The sequence below is a fragment of the Phanerochaete carnosa genome (assembly GCF_000300595.1).
Source record: "Phanerochaete carnosa HHB-10118-sp unplaced genomic scaffold PHACAscaffold_7, whole genome shotgun sequence".
In the NCBI taxonomy this organism is placed as follows: domain Eukaryota; kingdom Fungi; phylum Basidiomycota; class Agaricomycetes; order Polyporales; family Phanerochaetaceae; genus Phanerochaete; species Phanerochaete carnosa.
The window spans coordinates 135,243-154,416 of NW_006767634.1; the positions used below are offsets into that span (position 1 = coordinate 135,243).

At 58.4% G+C, this 19,174-nt stretch overlaps 8 protein-coding genes across 8 annotated transcripts; 2 read left to right on the plus strand and 6 right to left on the minus strand.

Annotated features, from left to right (window-relative positions):
- Positions 1–1,877: 1,877 nt before the first annotated feature.
- On the minus strand, positions 1,878–7,429 carry PHACADRAFT_259127 (uncharacterized protein; the record flags this gene model as incomplete). Its single annotated transcript, XM_007397612.1, has 10 exons — positions 1,878–2,958; positions 3,011–3,180; positions 3,235–3,517; positions 3,576–3,708; positions 3,759–3,992; positions 4,049–4,365; positions 4,416–5,581; positions 5,631–6,884; positions 6,943–6,994; positions 7,048–7,429. 10 exons carry the CDS (start codon positions 7,424–7,426, stop codon positions 2,225–2,227), a joined length of 4,722 nt encoding a protein of 1,573 aa, XP_007397674.1. The 3' UTR covers positions 1,878–2,224.
- A 305-nt stretch (positions 7,430–7,734) lies between these two features.
- Positions 7,735–8,212, minus strand: PHACADRAFT_259130 (uncharacterized protein). The gene has a single exon (XM_007397613.1). It carries the CDS (start codon positions 8,204–8,206, stop codon positions 7,880–7,882), a length of 327 nt encoding a protein of 108 aa, XP_007397675.1. The 5' UTR covers positions 8,207–8,212; the 3' UTR covers positions 7,735–7,879.
- A 428-nt stretch (positions 8,213–8,640) lies between these two features.
- Positions 8,641–10,263, minus strand: PHACADRAFT_259132 (uncharacterized protein). The gene is made up of 2 exons (XM_007397614.1): positions 9,042–10,263; positions 8,641–8,983 (listed from the first exon to the last, which is right to left on the minus strand). The coding sequence occupies exons 1-2, from the start codon at positions 9,728–9,730 to the stop codon at positions 8,968–8,970; spliced, it is 705 nt and encodes a 234-aa protein (XP_007397676.1). The 5' UTR covers positions 9,731–10,263; the 3' UTR covers positions 8,641–8,967.
- A 77-nt stretch (positions 10,264–10,340) lies between these two features.
- On the plus strand, positions 10,341–13,238 carry PHACADRAFT_259133 (glycoside hydrolase family 13 protein). The gene is made up of 5 exons (XM_007397615.1): positions 10,341–11,229; positions 11,285–11,377; positions 11,429–11,851; positions 11,914–12,447; positions 12,520–13,238. The coding sequence occupies exons 1-5, from the start codon at positions 10,976–10,978 to the stop codon at positions 13,052–13,054; spliced, it is 1,839 nt and encodes a 612-aa protein (XP_007397677.1). The 5' UTR covers positions 10,341–10,975; the 3' UTR covers positions 13,055–13,238.
- A 296-nt stretch (positions 13,239–13,534) lies between these two features.
- PHACADRAFT_185780 (uncharacterized protein) lies at positions 13,535–13,996 on the plus strand (the record flags this gene model as incomplete). The annotated part of the gene is made up of 1 exon (XM_007397616.1): positions 13,535–13,996. One exon carries the CDS (start codon positions 13,535–13,537, stop codon positions 13,994–13,996), a length of 462 nt encoding a protein of 153 aa, XP_007397678.1.
- A 911-nt stretch (positions 13,997–14,907) lies between these two features.
- PHACADRAFT_259136 (uncharacterized protein) lies at positions 14,908–17,039 on the minus strand. Its single transcript, XM_007397617.1, has 14 exons — positions 16,876–17,039; positions 16,745–16,820; positions 16,640–16,689; positions 16,527–16,585; positions 16,456–16,475; positions 16,346–16,398; positions 16,060–16,293; positions 15,860–16,008; positions 15,779–15,803; positions 15,696–15,725; positions 15,632–15,644; positions 15,522–15,578; positions 15,365–15,460; positions 14,908–15,303 (listed from the first exon to the last, which is right to left on the minus strand). Exons 1-14 carry the CDS (start codon positions 16,959–16,961, stop codon positions 14,971–14,973), a joined length of 1,281 nt encoding a protein of 426 aa, XP_007397679.1. The 5' UTR covers positions 16,962–17,039; the 3' UTR covers positions 14,908–14,970.
- A 250-nt stretch (positions 17,040–17,289) lies between these two features.
- PHACADRAFT_259140 (uncharacterized protein) lies at positions 17,290–17,505 on the minus strand. The gene has a single exon (XM_007397618.1). The coding sequence runs from the start codon at positions 17,487–17,489 to the stop codon at positions 17,307–17,309; it is 183 nt and encodes a 60-aa protein (XP_007397680.1). The 5' UTR covers positions 17,490–17,505; the 3' UTR covers positions 17,290–17,306.
- An 855-nt stretch (positions 17,506–18,360) lies between these two features.
- On the minus strand, positions 18,361–19,072 carry PHACADRAFT_197396 (uncharacterized protein; the record flags this gene model as incomplete). Its single annotated transcript, XM_007397619.1, has 4 exons — positions 18,361–18,528; positions 18,595–18,755; positions 18,817–18,996; positions 19,051–19,072. The coding sequence occupies 4 exons, from the start codon at positions 19,070–19,072 to the stop codon at positions 18,361–18,363; spliced, it is 531 nt and encodes a 176-aa protein (XP_007397681.1).
- Positions 19,073–19,174: the final 102 nt, after the last annotated feature.

The window sequence follows — 19,174 nt, forward strand, 5'->3', positions numbered from 1 at the left end:
GTCGCTGCAACGAGCATCAGATAAATGCAATATCGAGCGCCGATGATGACAGAGTCTAACGGTGGCATTAGTCCCTCGCCTTCCCACCTCTGCCCGAGATGTCACCCATCGGCATCGTCTACTGCCCCCGCGAGCCTTTGTGCGCCACAGAGAATGGACGGCGTCCGCTGACCGCGCTGGACGCGACTTATACCTGAGCTCACGACCGGCCGCGGCCAGTCCCACCATCACCCCTTCGCGAGTCCCCACCCGCCGCCGGCACCCGCAAGCGCTCCCAGGACACGCCTTCGTCTCCCAGGCCGTGCCGACAGCGTCCGCCTTCCCGCAGCCGTTTGCGTTAATAAGCATCTCAAACGAGGTCGATCCCTCTCATCCGCCCCCAACCCCTCATATCGCCATCGGGCACGCCAATCGTCACCAGGGGGCACGCGCCCCGACAGAACGGTACCTTTTCTCGCCGCCCATGGGCACATCCGTCCCGATCCGATCCTGCTTCGTCGTCGTCGTCGTCGTCGTAACGTGCACACCCGGCCTCGACTCAGTCGTACGCAGCGTTCAATAACCGCAACAGGTGCGCCCGGTTCGCGTCCCGCTCCACGTCTGCCGCGTCCTTGTGCACCTTCAGCTTGATCTGCAACGCGGGGAGGGACGGCGTGAGCACATGCTCGCGCGACATCTCGCGCGAAAAATAAAGGCAAGTTGACAGCCGACGCACCTTCTTCCCCGTCAGGATGCTCCGCCGCGAGTGCGAGCGGCTGCCGTACCCCGTCCGGTCCCTGCTGCGCGAGCGCGAGCGGTGCCGGCGATGCCACGCGTGCCCCAAGGACGACGACGACGCCGACGCGTGTCGGCCGCCGTCCTCGTCCTCGCCCAGACCCCGGCGGCGCCGTCTCTGCGTTCAGCGTTCATCATTGGCGTTTGGCGTCGAGCGGTCAGAGTAGTGGTAGTACCTGCGCCGTCAGCCCTGGGCACAACAACGCACGAGGAAAAAAAGACCGTTGACTCACCGATGCCGGACTCGCCGATCGTGACCCGCTCTTGCTCTTGCTCTTGCTCTTGCTCTTGCTCTTGCTTCTGCTTCTGCTTCTGCTCCTGCTCCTGCTCCTGCTCCTGCTCCTGCTCCTGCTCCTGCTCCTGCTGCTCTTCTCCGGCTTCTCATCCCTGGCGCATCTCAAGGGCCGTTCGGCGCGCTTATCGTCCCGTCGCCCCTCGCGACTCCGGCTGCGGCTCCGTTGATGGCGTCCCCGGCCGCCGCGTTCGCGCTCGCGGTCGTCTCTCCTGCGCCGCGGCGACCTGCTCCTGCTCCTGCTGCGGCCCCGTCGCGCGCGGTCTGCGTGTGTTGTTATCGTGCGCACGTTGCACGTGGGGCGGGCACGAGCAAGCAGGGCGCAAGGCAGGCGGGCGAATTTTTGCAGATGTTTTTTTTTTTTCGTTTCGTTTCGTATCGTATCGTATCGTCCAAAACAGACGCGGCCAGCCGAATCGGGTTGGGCCGGGTCAGGGCCGGGCGGCGCGGCGTGGGTCGCACAGGTGGCGGCGGCGGGCAGTCAAAAAATCGTAGCAATATTTGGGGGGCACAAAGCTGGCATGAGTACGGACGGACGGACGCGAGGTTTGGAGAACAGGATCGCTGCAAGCTGCCTGCTTACCGTCTCTTCGTCCGTGTCCGTGTCCGTGTCTGTCCATCAATCGTCGCGTCATGTACGCTTGGTTCTGGGCGAGACGGAGGCAGATGCATGTGTGTATGGTGAGGGTAGCTCACAGAGACGTGTCGTTAGCGCCGCAGCACATGCTTTGACGGGCCAATGCCATGACAAATGTGAAACAGGAAATGCGCAGCAGCAGAAATTCTTTAGATTTTCGGACGACTTTACTCGAGAAAAGATGGCCTCGTAAGGTATAATATTACACTAGCGATGCTGTACTTCTAAGCGGACCCAAAAAAGGTGGCACGTCAGCAAGGGGGGTGGGACGCGAGGCGGCAGGCGCGCGCCGTCGTCGGGTGAGAACGAACGAAAGAGCATGCAGCTGAGAAATAAATAGGTTAATGAAAACAACCAAGAGCCAAAAGAGCAAAGGTAGTCCATCCGGTCCAAACAGTATAGGTAGAAGCACACACACACAGTGCCCTCGCTGGTTCTGCCAGTGAAAGCACCAAGAAAGCAACAACAAAAAACGGAGAGGGTGAGGTAGAGAAGTAGCAAGAAACGCGGCGAGCGAGGGGCTATATCGCGTGCCCAGTCTCTATCGAGTACGAGCTGCCTCTCCAGCCCTCTCCGTGCTCCGCGCCATCATGCGCCGCACCGCCGCCGCCATACGCAGTTGCATACGCCGTCGGCGTCTGGCCGTCGTCAGGCGGCTCACGCACACTCATCTCGTACGCCTCCAGCGGCCGCTGCGCCTGCTGCTGTTGCGGCTGCGGCTGCTGGATCGGGCGGCCGCCACCGCCACCGCCGCGCGGCGCGGGGATCTGCAGCGTCGTCGTCGTCGTCGCCGACGCCTGCGCCGTCAGCGGCTGCTGCGAGATCGACGACATCGGCGGCGACTCCTGCTCTGAGAGTGGCGACGGCAGGGGGATGTTCGACGCCGAGTAGTACGACCCGCGGAATGTCGCGGGCGACGGCGTCATGCGCTGGCGCGCGGTCGCGAGGTCGTCGGCCTGTTGCGACGCGGACAGCGGCGAAGGCGAGGAGCGCGTGCTGCGGGGGCTGCGCGGCATCGGTGGCGTGCTGCGGTCGGGGTCCGACTGGAAGCTCGAGACCTCGGATTCGGATCGCAGGTGTGGTCGGTGGAACATGGGGGCCTGCTCGATGTCATTCCTCGCGGACTTCTTCATGTCCCGCCTGTGCTTGACGCCCAGCTGCTCCTTGAGGTCGCCGTCGACCCACATCTCCCGCACGATGTCCCGGTCCTGGGGGAAGTAAGCCGACGAGATGTACTTGACGAGGAACCGAGGTGCTGTAGGACACTCCATTAGGAAAGTCCATTGCTGCAATGAACGTGTACTCACTGAGAGCAACGAGCACGGATACGATGACGGAGAACCAAAAGATGCTCGTTCCGCAAAGGACGATGACCTCGTTCACGAAATCGCTACTCTCGAAGAACGAATAGATGACAATCCACAAAAACATGACAATAGACGAGCCGAGGATGACAGCCCATGCAATGACAGTCCAGCTGTCGGTGGTAGTTAGCACCGTACCGCAGCGATAAAGGTAGCAGTAGACATACTAATGAGTGCTGATGCCAACGTAGGTGTTGGCGGCCCAGATTGCGGCGACGGACACGGTAGTACCAAAGTCCGCCAGAGACTCGACCGCCCTTCCGTCCGAGGACAATGGTGCGCCGAGGGCCCATACAAAATAGGGAATGTAGAACACCACGAGGGATTGGTATAGGCCGTCTAGCATGTAGAGCCAGAATTTAGTCCGAGTATATTCTAGGCCACGTATGCCCCGGACATAAAGTTGTGGGAACGCTAGCGCGGCCTTGGCGTTTATATCCTGATCGAAAGCTAGAGAGAGATGAGATAAGCACACGATCTATGCGGGCTACCTGGGTAATTTGCGCACCTCCAAGAACAATGACTGGAAGAGACGTAAAAAGGACGTTGTAAAGAATAATGAAGGTGTACTCGTAGAGATACGTGGCGTCAAAGCTGTTATAGATCAAGTACCAGAACATGGCAAAAGTCCAGATAACGTTCTACATTGCGGTGAGCAACCGGTACAAGCAATGTACTGTCTGTAACTCACCTTGTAGAAGAATACACTGTGCATGTCCGCTATACGCTGGTATGACCACCGACCGTGCACGATAAGCAGCTTCGTCAGATAGCGGAACTGACCAAAGGCGTAGTCAGCGGACATGGCGGCTTGCGAGCCCTCATGACCTAGGAGACCACAGCCGACGTTCGCCTCTTGGATCATAGCGACGTCATTAGCACCGTCACCAATAGACAGTGTCATCGCGTTCCGCCCTTCTTTGACCTACGGTGACAGGTGAGCGATACGCCTCAAAAGCGATATCAGAATGCGGAACATACCAGCCTCACGACTAGTGCCTTCTGTGCAGGAGACACACGACAGCAAACCACCGTTTCGCACTGAGTAGCAAGGTTCAGGAACAGCGGCTTGAGAGCAGGCTTAAGCGCATGCCGCAGGGTGTCACCATCAATGACAACAGCAAACGCCTGCTGCGCGCCAGGAACGAACCCACGTCTCGAAGGGTCGAGTATCGGAGGCCCAAGGATAGAGTTGATCTTGTTGATACCAGCCTCAATCTGCAGCTGCGTCGACTCGGGCGTGTCAGCGGACAGAATCATGACCTCCATGTCGCTCTTCAACAAGTTGCAACTGAAGCCTGCGCCGACGATTAGCAAAGCTCAAAGAAGCTAACAAGGGCAGACATACCGATCTCAATAGCAGTCTGCACCTTGTCTCCAGTCAGGATCCACAGTTTGATGCCCGCCTTGTGCAGCGTCTCGATCGCCTCCGGCACGCCCTCTTGGAGCTTGTCCTCGAGCGCAGTGGCACCAAGAATGTACAGCGAATGCTCGATCTTCTCGTTCGCCTTGTCAATCTCCTCGTCGCGGTCCGTGACTGCGCTGGTCGCGGCGTCGTACACGCGCTGCCACTCGATGTACTCCTCCTCGGACAGATTCCGGTACGCGATGCAGAGCGTGCGCAGGCCGCCGTTTGCGAATGCCTCCATGTCCCGCGATGTCTGCGCCTTGAGCTCTGGGTCGTGGTCCGACGCGAGCCGCTGGTAGATCACGCTGTCTGCGCCCTTGGTGTACAGCACGACCTGCCCCTGCGGGTTCCGCACGACGACGCTCATCCGTTTCCGCGTGCTGTTGAACTCGATGAGCTGCAGCAGCGTCCACTTCTCCAGCTGGCCCATGACCTCGATTTCGAGCGTGTCCTTGCGCTTGTTGACGAACGGGAAACCGACATCGCGAGCCGCTGCTACGAGGGCAGCCTCGTCAGGAGACTCGGCTTTGTACTCCAGGTCGTACGGTTTGCTGTTCGGCTCGGGTCTGTCGGCCAGGACACTATGGCAGAGAGCGAGAGCGCGGAAGAAGGCGATAAGATGAGGTCGCTGGGCCGATGAGCGATCCGCGAGGTCGTCAGCAAGCTTCGGCGAAATCAACGTTAGCTTCTCGGATTGCAGGTATCGGTTCTTGAAGGCCCGAGACAGCTTGTCTAGCATTTCCGTCTTCAGCACCCGAAGCTGCTGATCTTGCTCTTCGGGATCTATGGGCTCCTCTTTGCCTTCCCGCTTCGAAGCACCCCTCTGCGCCTCAGTGATGCCTTCACCGTACGGCTGTCCGTTCACGGAGCACTTCTGGAACTCCATGACGTTCTGAGTGAGGGTGCCGGTCTTGTCGGAGAATATGTACTCGATCTGGCCGAGGTCGTCAGAGATGTTCCACGTCTTCGGCGCACACGCAGCATCCAGAGGCTTGTAGTACATGTCCACATCCTGCGCGATGAAATACGCCTGGATCGTTTTCACGATTTCGATCGAGATGTATAGCGAGATGGGCACGATGTTCTGGAAGGCGATCAAACATGCCCTACGTACACCGTTAACAATCACCGCCACCGAACAGCTGGAATACTCACGCCGCGGTGACAATCCCGTTCACGACGAACGAGCTTGTCGGGTCTACGCCCTGCTCAAAGAACTTTGCACTCGTATCTGACTGCGCGTCCCACCACCCGCTGCCGACACCGGAGATGATACACATCACGCCAAGGATGACAAAGTTGACGATGACGTTGAAGTTCGTCTCCCTCTCGATCTTCGAGCGCTTCGAGGGCGTTTCGCCGCCGTTCAACATGATCTTCGAATCTGCGCCAGTGAAGACGACAAGGCCGATGATCCACGCCGTGTTGCGAACAGTGCACCCACGTAGCAGAAGCTCGTTGATGCTGACCGACTCCTGCTTCTGCTCACCCGTATTGAGATCAGTATACCGGATGACACCGTGGTAGAGGTAGAGGTTCTGGTGCGGCGGCTCCGAGTCGAGCACAAACTGCATGCGCTCGACATCTTCCTCCGAGGCGATAGAGGACGTCGCGCGCACGGATCGCCGGGGCTTCAGGTTCGTCTCGCCGTCGAGGTTCTTCGTCTCGACGTAGCACATGTTGTCGGCGTCCGACGTGGACAGGACGACGATGTCCGCAGGGACCTGCTCGTTCTCGCGGAGGAGCACGACGTCGCCGACCTCGAGCTTCTTCCAGAGCGTGCGCTCCCAGCGCACGGTGCCCGTGACGCGCCTCTGGTAGTCGACCGCGCCGGACGAGGGCCGCGACTCGAGCGAGGGCTCGTAGTTCCCGCGCAGGGCGCCCTGCACGCCGCGCCACGGCTCGTGCTTTGCTTCAGGCGTGTCCTGCGGGGACGGCTGCTGGGGCGGGTACTGGTGCGACGCCTGCGAGGAGATGCTCGGGATCGCCTCGAGCGCGCGTCCGCCCGCGCCGGAATAGAAGTCGAGCTCGGGTACGGTGTGGTCCGCGTGGTGGTCGTCGCCCTCCTTGCTGAGCACGATCTGCATCTTGCCCTCGTCCGCCTCGCGCTCGCGCAGCTTGCGCACGCCCTTCGTGACCTTGCCGGGCGGGTTGATCCTGAACAGCTTCTCGAGCCAGCTGCGCGGGTCGGACGGCTGGTTGACGTTCGTCCACTGTGCGAGCTTCGTCGAAGCCGAGTTGTTGACTTCCTCGTCGAGCACCGCGCGGCGGTAGTCCTCGATGGCATCTTTGATTGCGGTGACTGCGATGATGAACAGCAAGGGTAGCACGCCAGTCTGGGGCGAAGGTGCACCGAAAACTGGGAAGATCTGGAGGACGGCCACGGCCAGGAAATAGAGGTTCGCTACCCTGGGGGCGAAAGGTCACACAACTTGTACGGGCAGCGTCGGCCGAACGGACAACGTACCTGCGAAACTGCTCGAACAAGTTCTTGGGCACGAATGTGATGATGGTGTACTCTGTGCGACGGTCATTTCGCGTAACCTCGCGTGGAAACTCGATGGGTACTCACTGCTTGTCCGGACTTTATTCCGAACGTAACGAACGACCGGCTCGCCTTTGTGGTCGAGCTCATCGGGTGGTAGGGGCATGTTTACGTAGATATTCCTGCGGACGCCGGTCACTGGCGGGGCCGCACCTGGCTCTGGTGGAGACTCCGTGATGCTTGGGTCCTTGACACGCTTCTTGTCTGTCCCCCTGCGGAAAAAGCCCATCGATCTCTTCCTCTTCATCGTCCGTCTCCGCTGGGTCCGCTGTTCGGTGCGTATCGACTCTTCAATGGTCGAGTGCGCGGTGCGAACCGTGCGCAGGCGAAGCTCGGGGTCAATGGCAGCGTTCTCATCATCAATGTCGGGGTCGTCATGCTGCGCAGTTCGTCGTAGTAGATGCATTCGAGAAGAGACTCTAGGTTGACCGGCAAACACGAGGGGTATCCCAGGACCAGCGAGGGTAAATTAGAGTGGGCTGGGAGCGGAAGGTGAGGGGAAGAACGAATGTTTATGGAGAGGCAGTACCCTAGCATGAGGGAACATCAAACTGTGCTTGTGAAACGCTCTGTCACACCGTGGCTGTAAGCTACGTTTAAAATTAATTATCTGATAGCCTAGGAACGCCCCCGACAAGTCCAACAACCTTAAGAAATTGAATCCTAAATTATTTCCCGCCAAGCCCGTCCTCAAACTCGACTTGAACCGCCACCTCCCCTCGTAACACGCAAAGACACTGACACCTGGCACGAGCGTCGACGTGTCCTGTGACCGAGAGAGCTCTCCGACCTGGCGTCCACACCGCCTCAACTCATCTACCAGCATCATCCGATATATCGTTCTCGCATCTGTATCATATCAAGCCACTGCGCACGCAAAGAGATGCTGACATGTCGAAGCCGTGCCGATTCCCAACGCCGAAAGGATTCGCAGGGCCCAGTCGGTCGTTTCCATCTCTACTGGCACGGCGAGCACGGCGAGCGCGGCGAGCAGGCCCGACGCGACAGAAGAATACCCACGCAGCGCTCCTAGACATGTGAATCTCGGTTCCTGGGCGAAGCCGTACGGACGCGCGTCCACTGGTCGGGACGCCGCCATACATGGCGACGGGCAGTCCACGCCGTTTCCAGCGGCGCCGGCGGTACGTGTTTGGGCGATGGCTGCTGCTGCGCCCCTCCTCTCCATTATTTTATCACGGCCTTTTCGTACGCGGGCGGTTGGTTCTTCCCCACCTTTCGTCCTTCTTCTAGGTACGTCAGCGCGCCCCCCTCTCGGTCGCGGAGGCACGATCTGCACCCCACTCTATCTGCACCCACAGGACAGAACGTTCTGCCAGAGATTTGGGCCGCGGCTGGTGGGTTGGCAGTGCCTGGCGGAGAGAAAACAAACCGCCGTTCCGCAGAGACCTCGCGCCTCCAGGCAGGCCTTCGCGAGGCCAAGGGCTTGGTCCTTGGGAAAAGCTTGCTAGCCCTTCTCCGACCCTCGCTTCGCTTGGCATGCAGTGCAACGAGGGAGGCAACCCTTTTGTAACCAAGTAGATCGAAGCAGTTACCACTCTTGTCCCGGCGCCCGTCCTTGCTTGGAAGCAGCCCTCGTGGGTGCCAGCGTGATATGGCGTGCGCTTTAGATCTAACGTTCATTGCTGCTGCGTGTCAAGTGAAGCCAACTACTGATATATGTACATGAAGGACGATGATGGACGCTGTGGTGCTACATCTATGGAAAGACAGAAGAAAGAAGTCAGCAATATGTGTGGCAATGCTATAGAACATGAGGGATAAGATCATGAAATGAAAAGCTAATAAGTTAGATATGTATGAGGCATTGCTGAGAACGGGAACGACCCGATTTGCGAGTCCATGCTGGGGTCGTGTCTAGGGTGTTGCAGCGGCGCTGCGAAGCAACTGTAACTGGTCGTGTGACTGAACTTTTTTTTTTCAACTGTGTCATGACCGAGCTGTACTGAAGGCAGACGGGAGTCAGCAGGGGGCTCGCAGGACACAACAAGGACACGACGCACGCTATGGCACCGACAGCAGACGACAGCTGCCTCTGGAAGGCCCTGACATACTCGAACTGCGGGCCCGTCTCGGGGCTGCACGGGAAGCGCTTGCACTTTTCGACGAGCTTCCACTCCTCGGCGATGAGCTGCAGGGCGTGGGCGCCGTCGCGTGCGACGCCGGACTCGACGAGCCAGCAGCCGACGACGAGGCCGGTGCGGCCGATGCCGCCGCGGCAGTGGACGGCGCAGATGCGCCCGCGGCGCTCGTTGTCGCGGAGCACGGCGAGGATGCGACGGACGAGGTCGACGCTGTCGGGCAGGCTGCGGTCGCGGATGGGGAAGTTGTGGTACGCGACCTCGCGCGGGTCGATGTTGAGCGGGACGCAGCGCTCGGCGAGGTGCGGGGAGTACGGGAAGAGCTCGTGCGGCTCGGTGAGGTCGATGAAGGTGCGCACGCCGGCGGCGAGGAGCGCGTCGAGCTTCTGCTTCGTCCTCTTGCGCGCCGTGTCGGCGGGCGTGAGCGGGCAGTACGGGAACTCGCACGCCACGAGGAAGGGGGTGGCCCAATAGGAGTTGGGTATCGGCCGTGGCCGGTCGCGAAGGACATTGGAGGGTTTAGAGATGGGCCCGCGAGGTGAGAGAGGCTCGAGCTGTGGGCGGTAGAGAGGCTTGAGCGTAGACGGGCTGCTTTCGCAGATGACACTCATAGTCGGGGAGTGAAGGGTCGTTAACGAACGAGAGTCGGTGGGAGGGAGCGATGTTATATAGGCATGCGGGACAAGGTCCAGGACAATGTGGTTGTTGGTCCAGGCCAAGAAGCGCCTTGCGCTCGTCGAAGTCTTCACAGCCCCGCTGTACGTCCCTATCGGTCCATGTCCATCCGCCCACAGCCGGGGCCTCCGCCATGCCATCCGAGCGAGCGCGGCGCACTGTTGTTTCAGATGTCTCGTCCCTTGACCGTTTCCTCTATAAGACCAGTCGGCCCTCGCACAACCTGGCAGCCTGAAATGACTCGAAAACGGTCTCATCGGGCACCGAGTGCGCCCCCGCGCTGGGGGCGGAACCAGCCGGACACCTGATACCGCCTTGTCTTCTCGGTTGACCTAGAAGAGCTCGACGACGGTCCAAGATGCAACACCGTGTACGGTGGTCTGATGCAAATCACAACGTGCGAACCTTGAGGAGGCCTGCGAGCTATACAAAGTCGACGGCGGAACTTTCGCAGGCTCGGACTCACCCGCACTCCGTGTGACGACAGTTTACGCCTGCTCTCCACCGCGCCAGGCTTCGGACCGTCTCTCACGGCGACACTCCTCTTTACCTCTGTCTGTGGCTGCAAACGAAACATCGCTTAATGTCGCCCAACGACGTCAACGCGGAGCTACTTGATACACATTTTCTGCTCTCCTGATTGTTTCGCCGCTTTCGTAGAGGATTCCCGGAACGAATGCGAGATCTTTTGGTGCGATGATTCCCGAACTGTCCCCCATGCCCTGGAAGTTCGTCGTTACGGTCGTATCGGACCCTATCCAGCTAGGACGTTCATTCTATAGCTGCTGTGTGCTGCCAGATCGCTGTTGCTCACGATATGCACGAACGTTTGAACGTGGAGGGGGCGTGCAGGGCTTAGACGACGGTGCGGTGCGGGGAAGATACGATAAGTTATCGGGCATTGTGCGCTCGGCTGTGCTCGCATTGCCATTGCTCATTCGAAGGTGCCACTTATGTGGAGCAACCTTCATTCGCTATAGTCATCCTCAACCCCCTCGATTTTTGCCCGCTGGAGAGGACGAGCCTCTGACGGCACGGCTTCACATCCCCTGCCACGGCCTCTGCGCTCGAGAGGAGCTGCCCACAATGTCAATTGCTTCCTACGCCTTCCTCAGCGATATATAAGCCCCTGGACGACATGACCATGACCTCAACCGTCCAGTCTGTATACTCTCGACATCATGTCTCAACCAAGTCCTTCTCTCCCCTCCGAGTCTTCCGCCTTCATCACCACCTTCAACCCAACCAAGGCATGGTGGAAGTCCGCGTGTATCTACCAGATATACCCCATCTCCTTCTTCGATTCCAACGGCGACGGCATCGGCGATCTGCAAGGGATCATCGCCAAGCTCGACTATCTCAAGGAGCTCGGCGTCGATGTCATCTGGCTCAGCCCGATATACAGGAGCCCGCTCGCGGACATGGGCTACGACATGTGCGTTGCAGCCGGCTGTGCTCAATGGGAACGTGCACTGACGCAGATCCCTCAGCTCGGACTACGAGGATATCGATCCGAGGTTCGGCACGCTCCAAGACTGGGACGAGCTCGTCAAGGGCGTGCACGAACGTGGCATGAAGCTTCTGTGAGTACCGACGATCGCGTCTTGCATGTACGACCTCTGACGATGCCACAGCATGGATCTCGTCGTGAACCACACCTCGGACGAGCACGCATGGTTCAAGGAGTCGCGCTCGAGCAAGACGAACCCGAAGCGGGACTGGTACATCTGGCGCGCCCCGCGGTACGACGAGCACGGGACCCGGATGCCGCCGAACAACTGGGAGTCGATCTTCCAGGGCTCCGCCTGGGAGTACGACGAGGCGACGGACGAGTACTACCTCCACCTCTTCGTCAAGGAGCAGCCGGACCTCAACTGGGAGAACCCCGACGTCCGCGAGGCCGTCTACCGCATGATGCGCTTCTGGCTCGACCGCGGCTGCGACGGCTTCCGCATGGACGTCATCAACATGATCTCCAAGGTGCCCGGCCTGCCTGACGCGCCTGTCCTGGAGCCGATGAAGGAGTTCCAGTCCGCCAGTCTCATGTACGCCAACGGGTGAGTAGGGCAATCGCTGGACGTTTATTGGTAACTTCGCTGACGTTAGTGTTCTACTGCAGCCCGCGCGCGCACGAGTTCCTGAGGGAGATGAACGAAAAGGTGCTCTCGCGCTACGACATCATGACCGTCGGCGAGACGCCGTGCACGCACGACCCGGCGCAGATCGCGGAGTACGTGCTGCCGCAGAGCCGGGAGCTCAACATGGTCTTCCAGTTCGAGCTCATGGACCTCGACCTCGGCGGGCCGGAGGCGGACGACGGCAGCGTCGAGTCGCTCTGCGCGCTCATGCACAAGCCGTGGCGGCTCGCGGACCTGCGGCAGTGCGTCGCCAAGTGGCAGGGGCACATGCGCGCCGCCGGCTACTGGAACGCGCTCTACATCGAGAACCACGACCAGGCGCGGTCCGTGTCGCGCTTCGGCGACGACTCGGACGCGTGGCGCGCCCCGTCCGCGAAGCTGCTCGCCCTCCTCCAGACCGCGCAGAGCGGCACGCTGTTCGTGTACCAGGGCGAGGAGATCGGCATGAAGAACTTTCCCCGCACGTGGGGCCTCGAGGAGTACAAGGACGTCGCGACGCTCAACTTTTACAGGGAGTGCGTATTTTTTTTTCTTGGCAGCTGGCCGCGTCTTGGTCTTTCGAGCGTTTGCGCTGACCGTCTTTTCAGGGAGCTCGCGCGCCGCGCCAAAGCCGCAGGCACGCCGGAGGCGGCCGTCGACATGAGCGACGTGCTCGACGGCTTCCAGAAGAAGGCGCGCGACCACGCGCGGACGCCGGTGCAGTGGAGCGACGCGGCGCACGCGGGCTTCACGACGGGCACGCCGTGGATGCGGGTGAACGACGACTACGGGCGGGGGTGGAACGTCGCGGCGGAGGTGCGCGACGCGGACAGCGTCTGGAGCTTCTGGCGGCGCGCGCTCGCGCTGCGCCGGCACCACGACGTGCTCGTCTACGGCGACTTCCGGCTGCTCCTGCCCGACCACGACCAGGTCCTCGCATTCACGCGCTCGCTGCACGGCGCGACGGCCCTCGTCGTGCTCAACTTCAGCGACAGGGACGCCGCGGTGCGCGTCGACCCGCCGTACGTCGACGTGACGAAGCTCGAGCCGGCGCTCACGAACTACACGGACGAGGAGGCGACGCGGCCCCTCGGCGGCCACGATATCAGGCTGCGCGGATACGAAGGAAGGATATACCTCTGATAGATCGTTGACAAACCTGCAATCGTCTAATCGCTTATTGTATGCTGCAAGGACGCTTTTTTCATTCATGTTCTGGATTTTGTAGCTCATTCGCAAGAACCCTCTAGTATACGTCTCCATAGTAGTCTGTGCATTTTACCATAAATCGCCTCTACTTGCTATATAGAATTGACAGATTTAATGTGGATGTTCTTCGACACCACTGCCTCCAGGCTGACGAAGTGCGCCTCTTCAAACGAGATCGGCTCACCGCTGCTTCTCAATCCTTGTCTATTTTCGAAGGAATGAAATTCTACAACGAGAGTACAGCTCTAGCGTATCCTGAATGAGCTGAAACTGAGACCGCGACGATAACGCAAAGGAGAAGGAGTAAGCGTCCCGGATGAAAGTGGTAAGCGCCTGAGCTGCAGGCCCCTCCAGCCTTCGAGGGCGGTGTTTACAGCGCTCGATAACACGGGCTTTGGTCGGAAATCACCAGTGATGGTCAAGTTCGCCCACGAGTACTCGTTCGAGGGCCGCAATGCCCTCTCCCACACGGGGCCGCCGCTCGCGCCGAAGCTGTGGCACTGCGCCAGAGTCGAGAGCGGCGGCATGCTGTACGTCGTCGCGATGGACTTCGTTGCGCACCGCCCTCGTCGGCTGTCTCGTGCCGACTGCGCGAGTTTCGACAAGGCAGTTCAGGTGCTCCACAACAGGAACCTTGTGTTCGGGGGCCTGCGCAAGTCGAACGTACTGTTGCGTCCCAACGGTGGATTGATGCTAATCGACTTTGACTGGTGCGGCACGGTTGGCGAGGCGCGGTACCCATACGACATTCAAGTGATTCAACTGATCAATAATAATATGCCGTGGCACTGGGGTGTGCAGCCCGGAGGCTTAATCACCAAGGAACACGATGAATTTCTCCTCGAGGGGCTTATCCAGGAGTCTGAGCATTCATAGTAGTCTGCATTACAATAAATCACATCATGCTTCATAAAATTGGCAAGGGTGGTCGCGAATACTCTTTGATAGCACATCTATCACTTGATGACGTGTTCAAATGAGCGCGGCTCACCGCTGCCTTTCAATCCTTGTCTACAAAGCGACGAGAAAGGAAAGGGGTAACGTTCCAAACTTAAAAGCCCTGAAATACATGCTCCTTGCGTATACTAAGCTTTGAGCTGAAACGAAGACAAAAAGGGGACCACAGGAAGACCAGGTAGAGAGCTACTCAGCGACCAGCTGGAATTCCTCGAGTTTCCTAGGCGGAGAGTGAGACAAAACGATCGAAAAAGGAGTACTAGAAGTACTTACTTCGAACGTCGATAGTTAACTACTGGTTCCCATGCTTATAACGTCTGGAAGAGCATCGTGTACATGGACTACTACAAGGGTCCACATCCCGTCTTCTTGCTGCACACCTCCGCAGCCCCGACACCTTCCTTAGAAGGCAAAGGCGCATCATCCTTGTGGCGTTTCCCTCATGCCAGGCACGCCCGTTGGACGGGGAGGACCGGGGAGTCTCAAACGACCTCGGAAGCAGTTTCAGGCAACGATTTTTGCAGAATGGATCTGCAGCAGGTCACTGGACCAAAGCTCCCGCGGCACCGCGCAGTAGATGGTCTCGAGTCCCGCGACGGTCAGCCCACGCGGCCTGCCGTCCAGGACTCGGGTATGCATCCACGTTCCGCAAAGTAAAAATGCTCTGAACTCCCACTACGCAGTTAGAAACGTGAGGACTCCCCTCTTTTCCAGCTGCGGGATCCCACAATTGGACGCAACCAAGTCTCATCGAAGCGAATGCCTTGACCGCGCGCTCTGCCGACGCTGCACTAAAACTCGGCACCCTGGCCTCTGGGGAATGAACACAGAAAATTATCATGTACAGTACCGTAACTATCAAAAGATGGCTAACGACGGAGATCAGAGCGTGTTTATGTAAACTCCCAGAATTTTTCGGCGCAAAATTTCGTCCATCTCATGCCAAAAACTTCTGCGCATCCATCTCTGCTGGCCAGGCCCAGGGCAGGACCGAGCAGAGCTTCTGGCGCACACGATTTGTTGGCTTCAAGTCTCCGAATAAACTTCGAGGAGTCCACATAAACACGCTCTACTATCGACATGCAGACGCAGAAGTCCCGGGGCTCCCGACACCCGAGGTGACGTACTCGTCCGAGCCGTCCAAGCCATCCTTCCGATGCATGCCGAACTCGCGATCGAAGTCGAACCGGCCGTCGTGTATTTCTGCCGAGTTTCGAATGCCGGAACTGCAAGTGAGATCCTATCGGTAAAGGTGTGGTGATACAGAGGAGGCAGAAGCAGGCGCACGTAACGTCGATGTTGCTTGTGAGAAAGTACGCCGTGTTGGGCTTCGGGAATGCTTCGTGGTAATGAGATGGTACTGTTTGGGAATATGTTTGGATGCTGGAGAAAATGAGATTAGTGGTGAAAACGAAAACGACGGAAACGAAGGATGTGTACTAACTGGCTTGAATCCTTGATTCTGAGTAGATGGATGACGGCAGCGGAGGATACCATGACACTGCATATGCGGCTCCGGTGAAGGCTACGGAGTTGGGTGTGATTTCAGCTTACCTTATCGTATTGCCTAAAAATCCTGAGTCAGCCGGCATGAGTGATGCAATAGGAATTGGCTCACCAGGCAATATACAGAAAACAATCATTATATCTATCTCGAGCAATCATCAGTCACATCCAACAGTCCAAACCCCAGCGACCCACAGTTCAACTCCAACCACGCCATTACCTAACAAGACTAGTCAGTCCACGGCGCCCAGGCCCAGCCCCGAGAGCGAAACATACCGTCATCGGAATGTTCGTGATACAAGTGATGACGAGGTACCCGACGCCCTGCGTGAGCAGCATGGTCCACAGCGGCGAACGCCGTGCGTCGTGTTGTGCGTATAGCGCTGCGACCGTGAAGCCAAGGATCGTCGTGTCCCAGAGCACCGCTGGGCAGAAATCAGCTCGATAACCACCAGATGCACGAGAGGGTGACGCACTATAGAGGTAGAACGCGACCAACTCGCGGTGCACAGTCCCAAAGTCTATGGTGCACACGCCAAGGTCGGGGTCGTACACGATGCCAAAGCCCTTGATGCCGACTACGATGTCTTGTGAGCACGCTTGTCCCGCGCGGAAGAAAGCACCCACGCTCGATGCAGAACACCCAGTGGGCAGCACACAGTGTGACGAGCAACGCGCATATGTAAATGTTCCCTTTCCAGAGGGTTAATCTGAAGTATGAGGTCAGTCAACAACGATATTTGCGAAAAGAAGGGGACATACGCGCGGAGTTGAAGATTGGTGCTTGCGGAGACGAGAGCCATGTTGCCCAGGACCTGTGTTCCAGAGTTAGCTGAACGATGATTCGCGCACGCTCGATACTGGAAGCTTACCGCGAGCGCTGTGACAGAGTCTATTGCATATTGTTAGCTGCTGTCTCTCTATATCCGGCAAATGAACGCACGGCTCCCTGCGGTGTCGCAGACCAGCTTCATCAGCTCATTGAGCTGATTCATGGCGAACCTTTATTATAGTTGTTAGAAATAGGGCAGGGACGATCGACAATTGCCATCGCACAGCATTATTAGTGTTGTCAATAGGCAATACCGCCCAATGAGGTAGATGCACTGAACGGCCGTCTTCAGCTGTGCAATACCTGAGATTTGGTCCATCACGACTCACTATCGCCACAGAAATCTGCAGGCGTCGAGTGATCAGGCCCCACTCGACATCGCGGAAGGTCAAGATGAAGAACCATCTATATTCTAACTAAGCATCTTGACAAGCACGACATGACGAAAAGCAAAACGTACAGATACATCCCGAGCATGAGCACGATTAGCCGCCCGAAGAGGAGCGCGCAGAGCTCAATGGTCTCCGGGCTCCACCAATCGACCATACTGCATCATCCACGGCGCTGTGCAAGCTGCAAAGAAAGTCTGTACGCAGCGCAACAAAAAGCGAGCGGAGCGCGGGCACGGGCAACATCCGGAGAGGATAACAGCTGGCGAGGCAGCATTTATACGTGTGCGCTTCTGCGTGCGCGGCGAGCGCATCCCGTTACTAGGTTCATGCGGTCGAGAAGGCGAAGTTGGGGGCGCCCCGCTTTCCTTTGCAATTGGAAGCCTTCTCTCCGTCCCTTCATCATCAGCGGTGCCGATGCCCGAGCAGGACTAGCACGTCGCCTGAGACCGTGGCGCGACCAGCAAAAGAAGCTGACGACGCCCGTGGATGCTGCACTCTTTCAAATCGTTCTCAAGCATGCGCGCAGCACCAGCACCAGACTATTCAGTCGGCCTAAAATTACAACGCGGATGAGGTACGACGTTCCCAGCCACACAGAAATACCTGAGAGCGCACTCGCGCTATTCCTGTTTTCTGCGGCCGGGCGAGTCACAGGTTGTGTTTTCTGTGCGCTGCGTCGCATGCGTGTGGGTGTCCTACATGTGCATATTGGGAGTCAGAGCAACTAGGCATCTGCACGTAATTACGCACAATGAGAGCCTTTGTGCGGTAGCATTAGCCGGAGATGAGGCTGTGATTCTGCCGAACGGCGCTGTCCGGGAGCCAAAGTGCGTATCAAATGATGCGGCGTGTACCAGAAGTGGAAGTGCGCATCAGTTCGCACGGCGATTTGGCGCCCTGTCCTCCTGCGTCCTCTTCTCAAGTGGAACTTCTATAACTGGCCCTTGCCTCGCCCTCTGCCGTTCATTTCAACGTACTCACTGTGGGGCATCGTATTCGCTGGATGCATAGCTGTGTAACATGATTAGAGGGGGGCGGTAACAGGGACAGTGCAAACGGCGGAGAACAGACGCAGAATGCGCGGCCCTGTACCCTTCGGGGATACAGCTTGTCAAACTCTTCAAGTTGGTACTGTTCCCGTACGTTGACCTCATAAGTCCGAGATATCTTTTGCATGCGCCGGCTTATTTTCGTCCCCCAGTCATTCTAGTTCGCCCAGAATGCATCGGGCGACCCGCCTGGTGCTGAGGCGGATGGTTTACGAAACTAGTGGCGTTGGCTACGGGCCCTGGCACCTCCTAGAAAAGAGTGTACCGCCAACAGGTTGGCCCCATGAGACGTCGTGCAGTCGCACGGCACCAGTCATATCTGTCCTCAGCGGTCTTCCCGGCGCCAAAGCTGGTCTTGCCCCGTTTCCGTTGCGTAGCCAGCCTCACGTCTGTTGTGTTCTATGATTAAACAGCATACAATGCACGGTGTTTTTGTGATTCGCGGGACAAAAAGGCTGAGTTTCGAAGCTAGAGACACTGACGACAGGGCGCTCTAGAGATAGCCTACTCCTTGACAAGTCCGCCCACAGTCATCGGCCACCCAAGCTGCTCGTACGTCCACATGGACGCCGTGCCGTCGGGCCTGTGGTACGTCATCAGCGACCTGTGCGCGCCGGGCTTCCTGTGGATGTTGTCGATGACCTCCATCTCTCCCGGGGAGAGCTTCACGAGCTGTCCAAACCGCGGCAGGTCAAGTCGCTGCATACAAATAGTTTACGACTGAACGGGGGGACTCACGGTGATGTTCTTCTTCATGCGCTCGACGTTGGCGCTTTTCACAATCGGTGGCGTGCCCCGCTGGACGAGCCAGCTGATCGAGATCTGTGCCGGCGTGGCGTCGTGGCTCTCGGCGATCCTGGCAAAGTCGGGGTCGCTGAAGAACATCGGGTTGCCCTGGCCTGTGGCTCAGTGCCTTTAGCGGTTCTGCCGAGAAAAGCTGGCGGAGGAGACGCGACGCACCGAGCGGGGAGTACGCGGAGAGGAGGATACCCTTCTCGTCGCAGTACTTTTGTAGCGCGTGCTGCGGGAGGTAGGGGTGGATCTCGACCTGGTTGTTCGCTGGCGCGACCTTGGCATGCTTGAGCAGGATCTCCAGGTTCTTTATGGAGAAGTTGGAGACGCCGATGGCGCGGACTTTGCCTGTTGTCCCGCTTAGCACTGCGTACAACAAGATATTGACGAGGCAGGGTTTACCTGTGTCGAGGAGCTTCTCCATCTCGGCCCAAACGTCGACAAATTTGGATGCTCTTCAAATGGCGAGCACGCGAACCTAGAGCGAGGGGATCGAGTTGATGGTGAGTGGTGAACATGGCACGTC

Bases quoted from the DNA above. Each gene is read 5' to 3' on its own strand.
- PHACADRAFT_259130 (XM_007397613.1), bottom strand. From the start codon at position 8,206: ATGGAGAGGAGGGGCGCAGCAGCAGCCATCGCCCAAACACGTACCGCC.
- PHACADRAFT_259132 (XM_007397614.1), bottom strand. From the start codon at position 9,730: ATGAGTGTCATCTGCGAAAGCAGCCCGTCTACGCTCAAGCCTCTCTAC.
- PHACADRAFT_259133 (XM_007397615.1), top strand. From the start codon at position 10,976: ATGTCTCAACCAAGTCCTTCTCTCCCCTCCGAGTCTTCCGCCTTCATC. The intron at 11,230-11,284 runs GTGCGTTGCAGC...CAGATCCCTCAG, and splicing joins GCGGACATGGGCTACGACAT to CTCGGACTACGAGGATATCG. The intron at 11,378-11,428 runs GTGAGTACCGAC...ACGATGCCACAG, and splicing joins GAACGTGGCATGAAGCTTCT to CATGGATCTCGTCGTGAACC.
- PHACADRAFT_259136 (XM_007397617.1), bottom strand. From the start codon at position 16,961: ATGGTCGATTGGTGGAGCCCGGAGACCATTGAGCTCTGCGCGCTCCTC. The intron at 16,821-16,875 runs GTACGTTTTGCT...GTTAGAATATAG, and splicing joins CTCATGCTCGGGATGTATCT to ATGGTTCTTCATCTTGACCT. The intron at 15,804-15,859 runs GTATGTTTCGCT...TAGTCTTGTTAG, and splicing joins TCACGAACATTCCGATGACG to GTAATGGCGTGGTTGGAGTT.
- PHACADRAFT_259140 (XM_007397618.1), bottom strand. From the start codon at position 17,489: ATGCGACGCAGCGCACAGAAAACACAACCTGTGACTCGCCCGGCCGCA.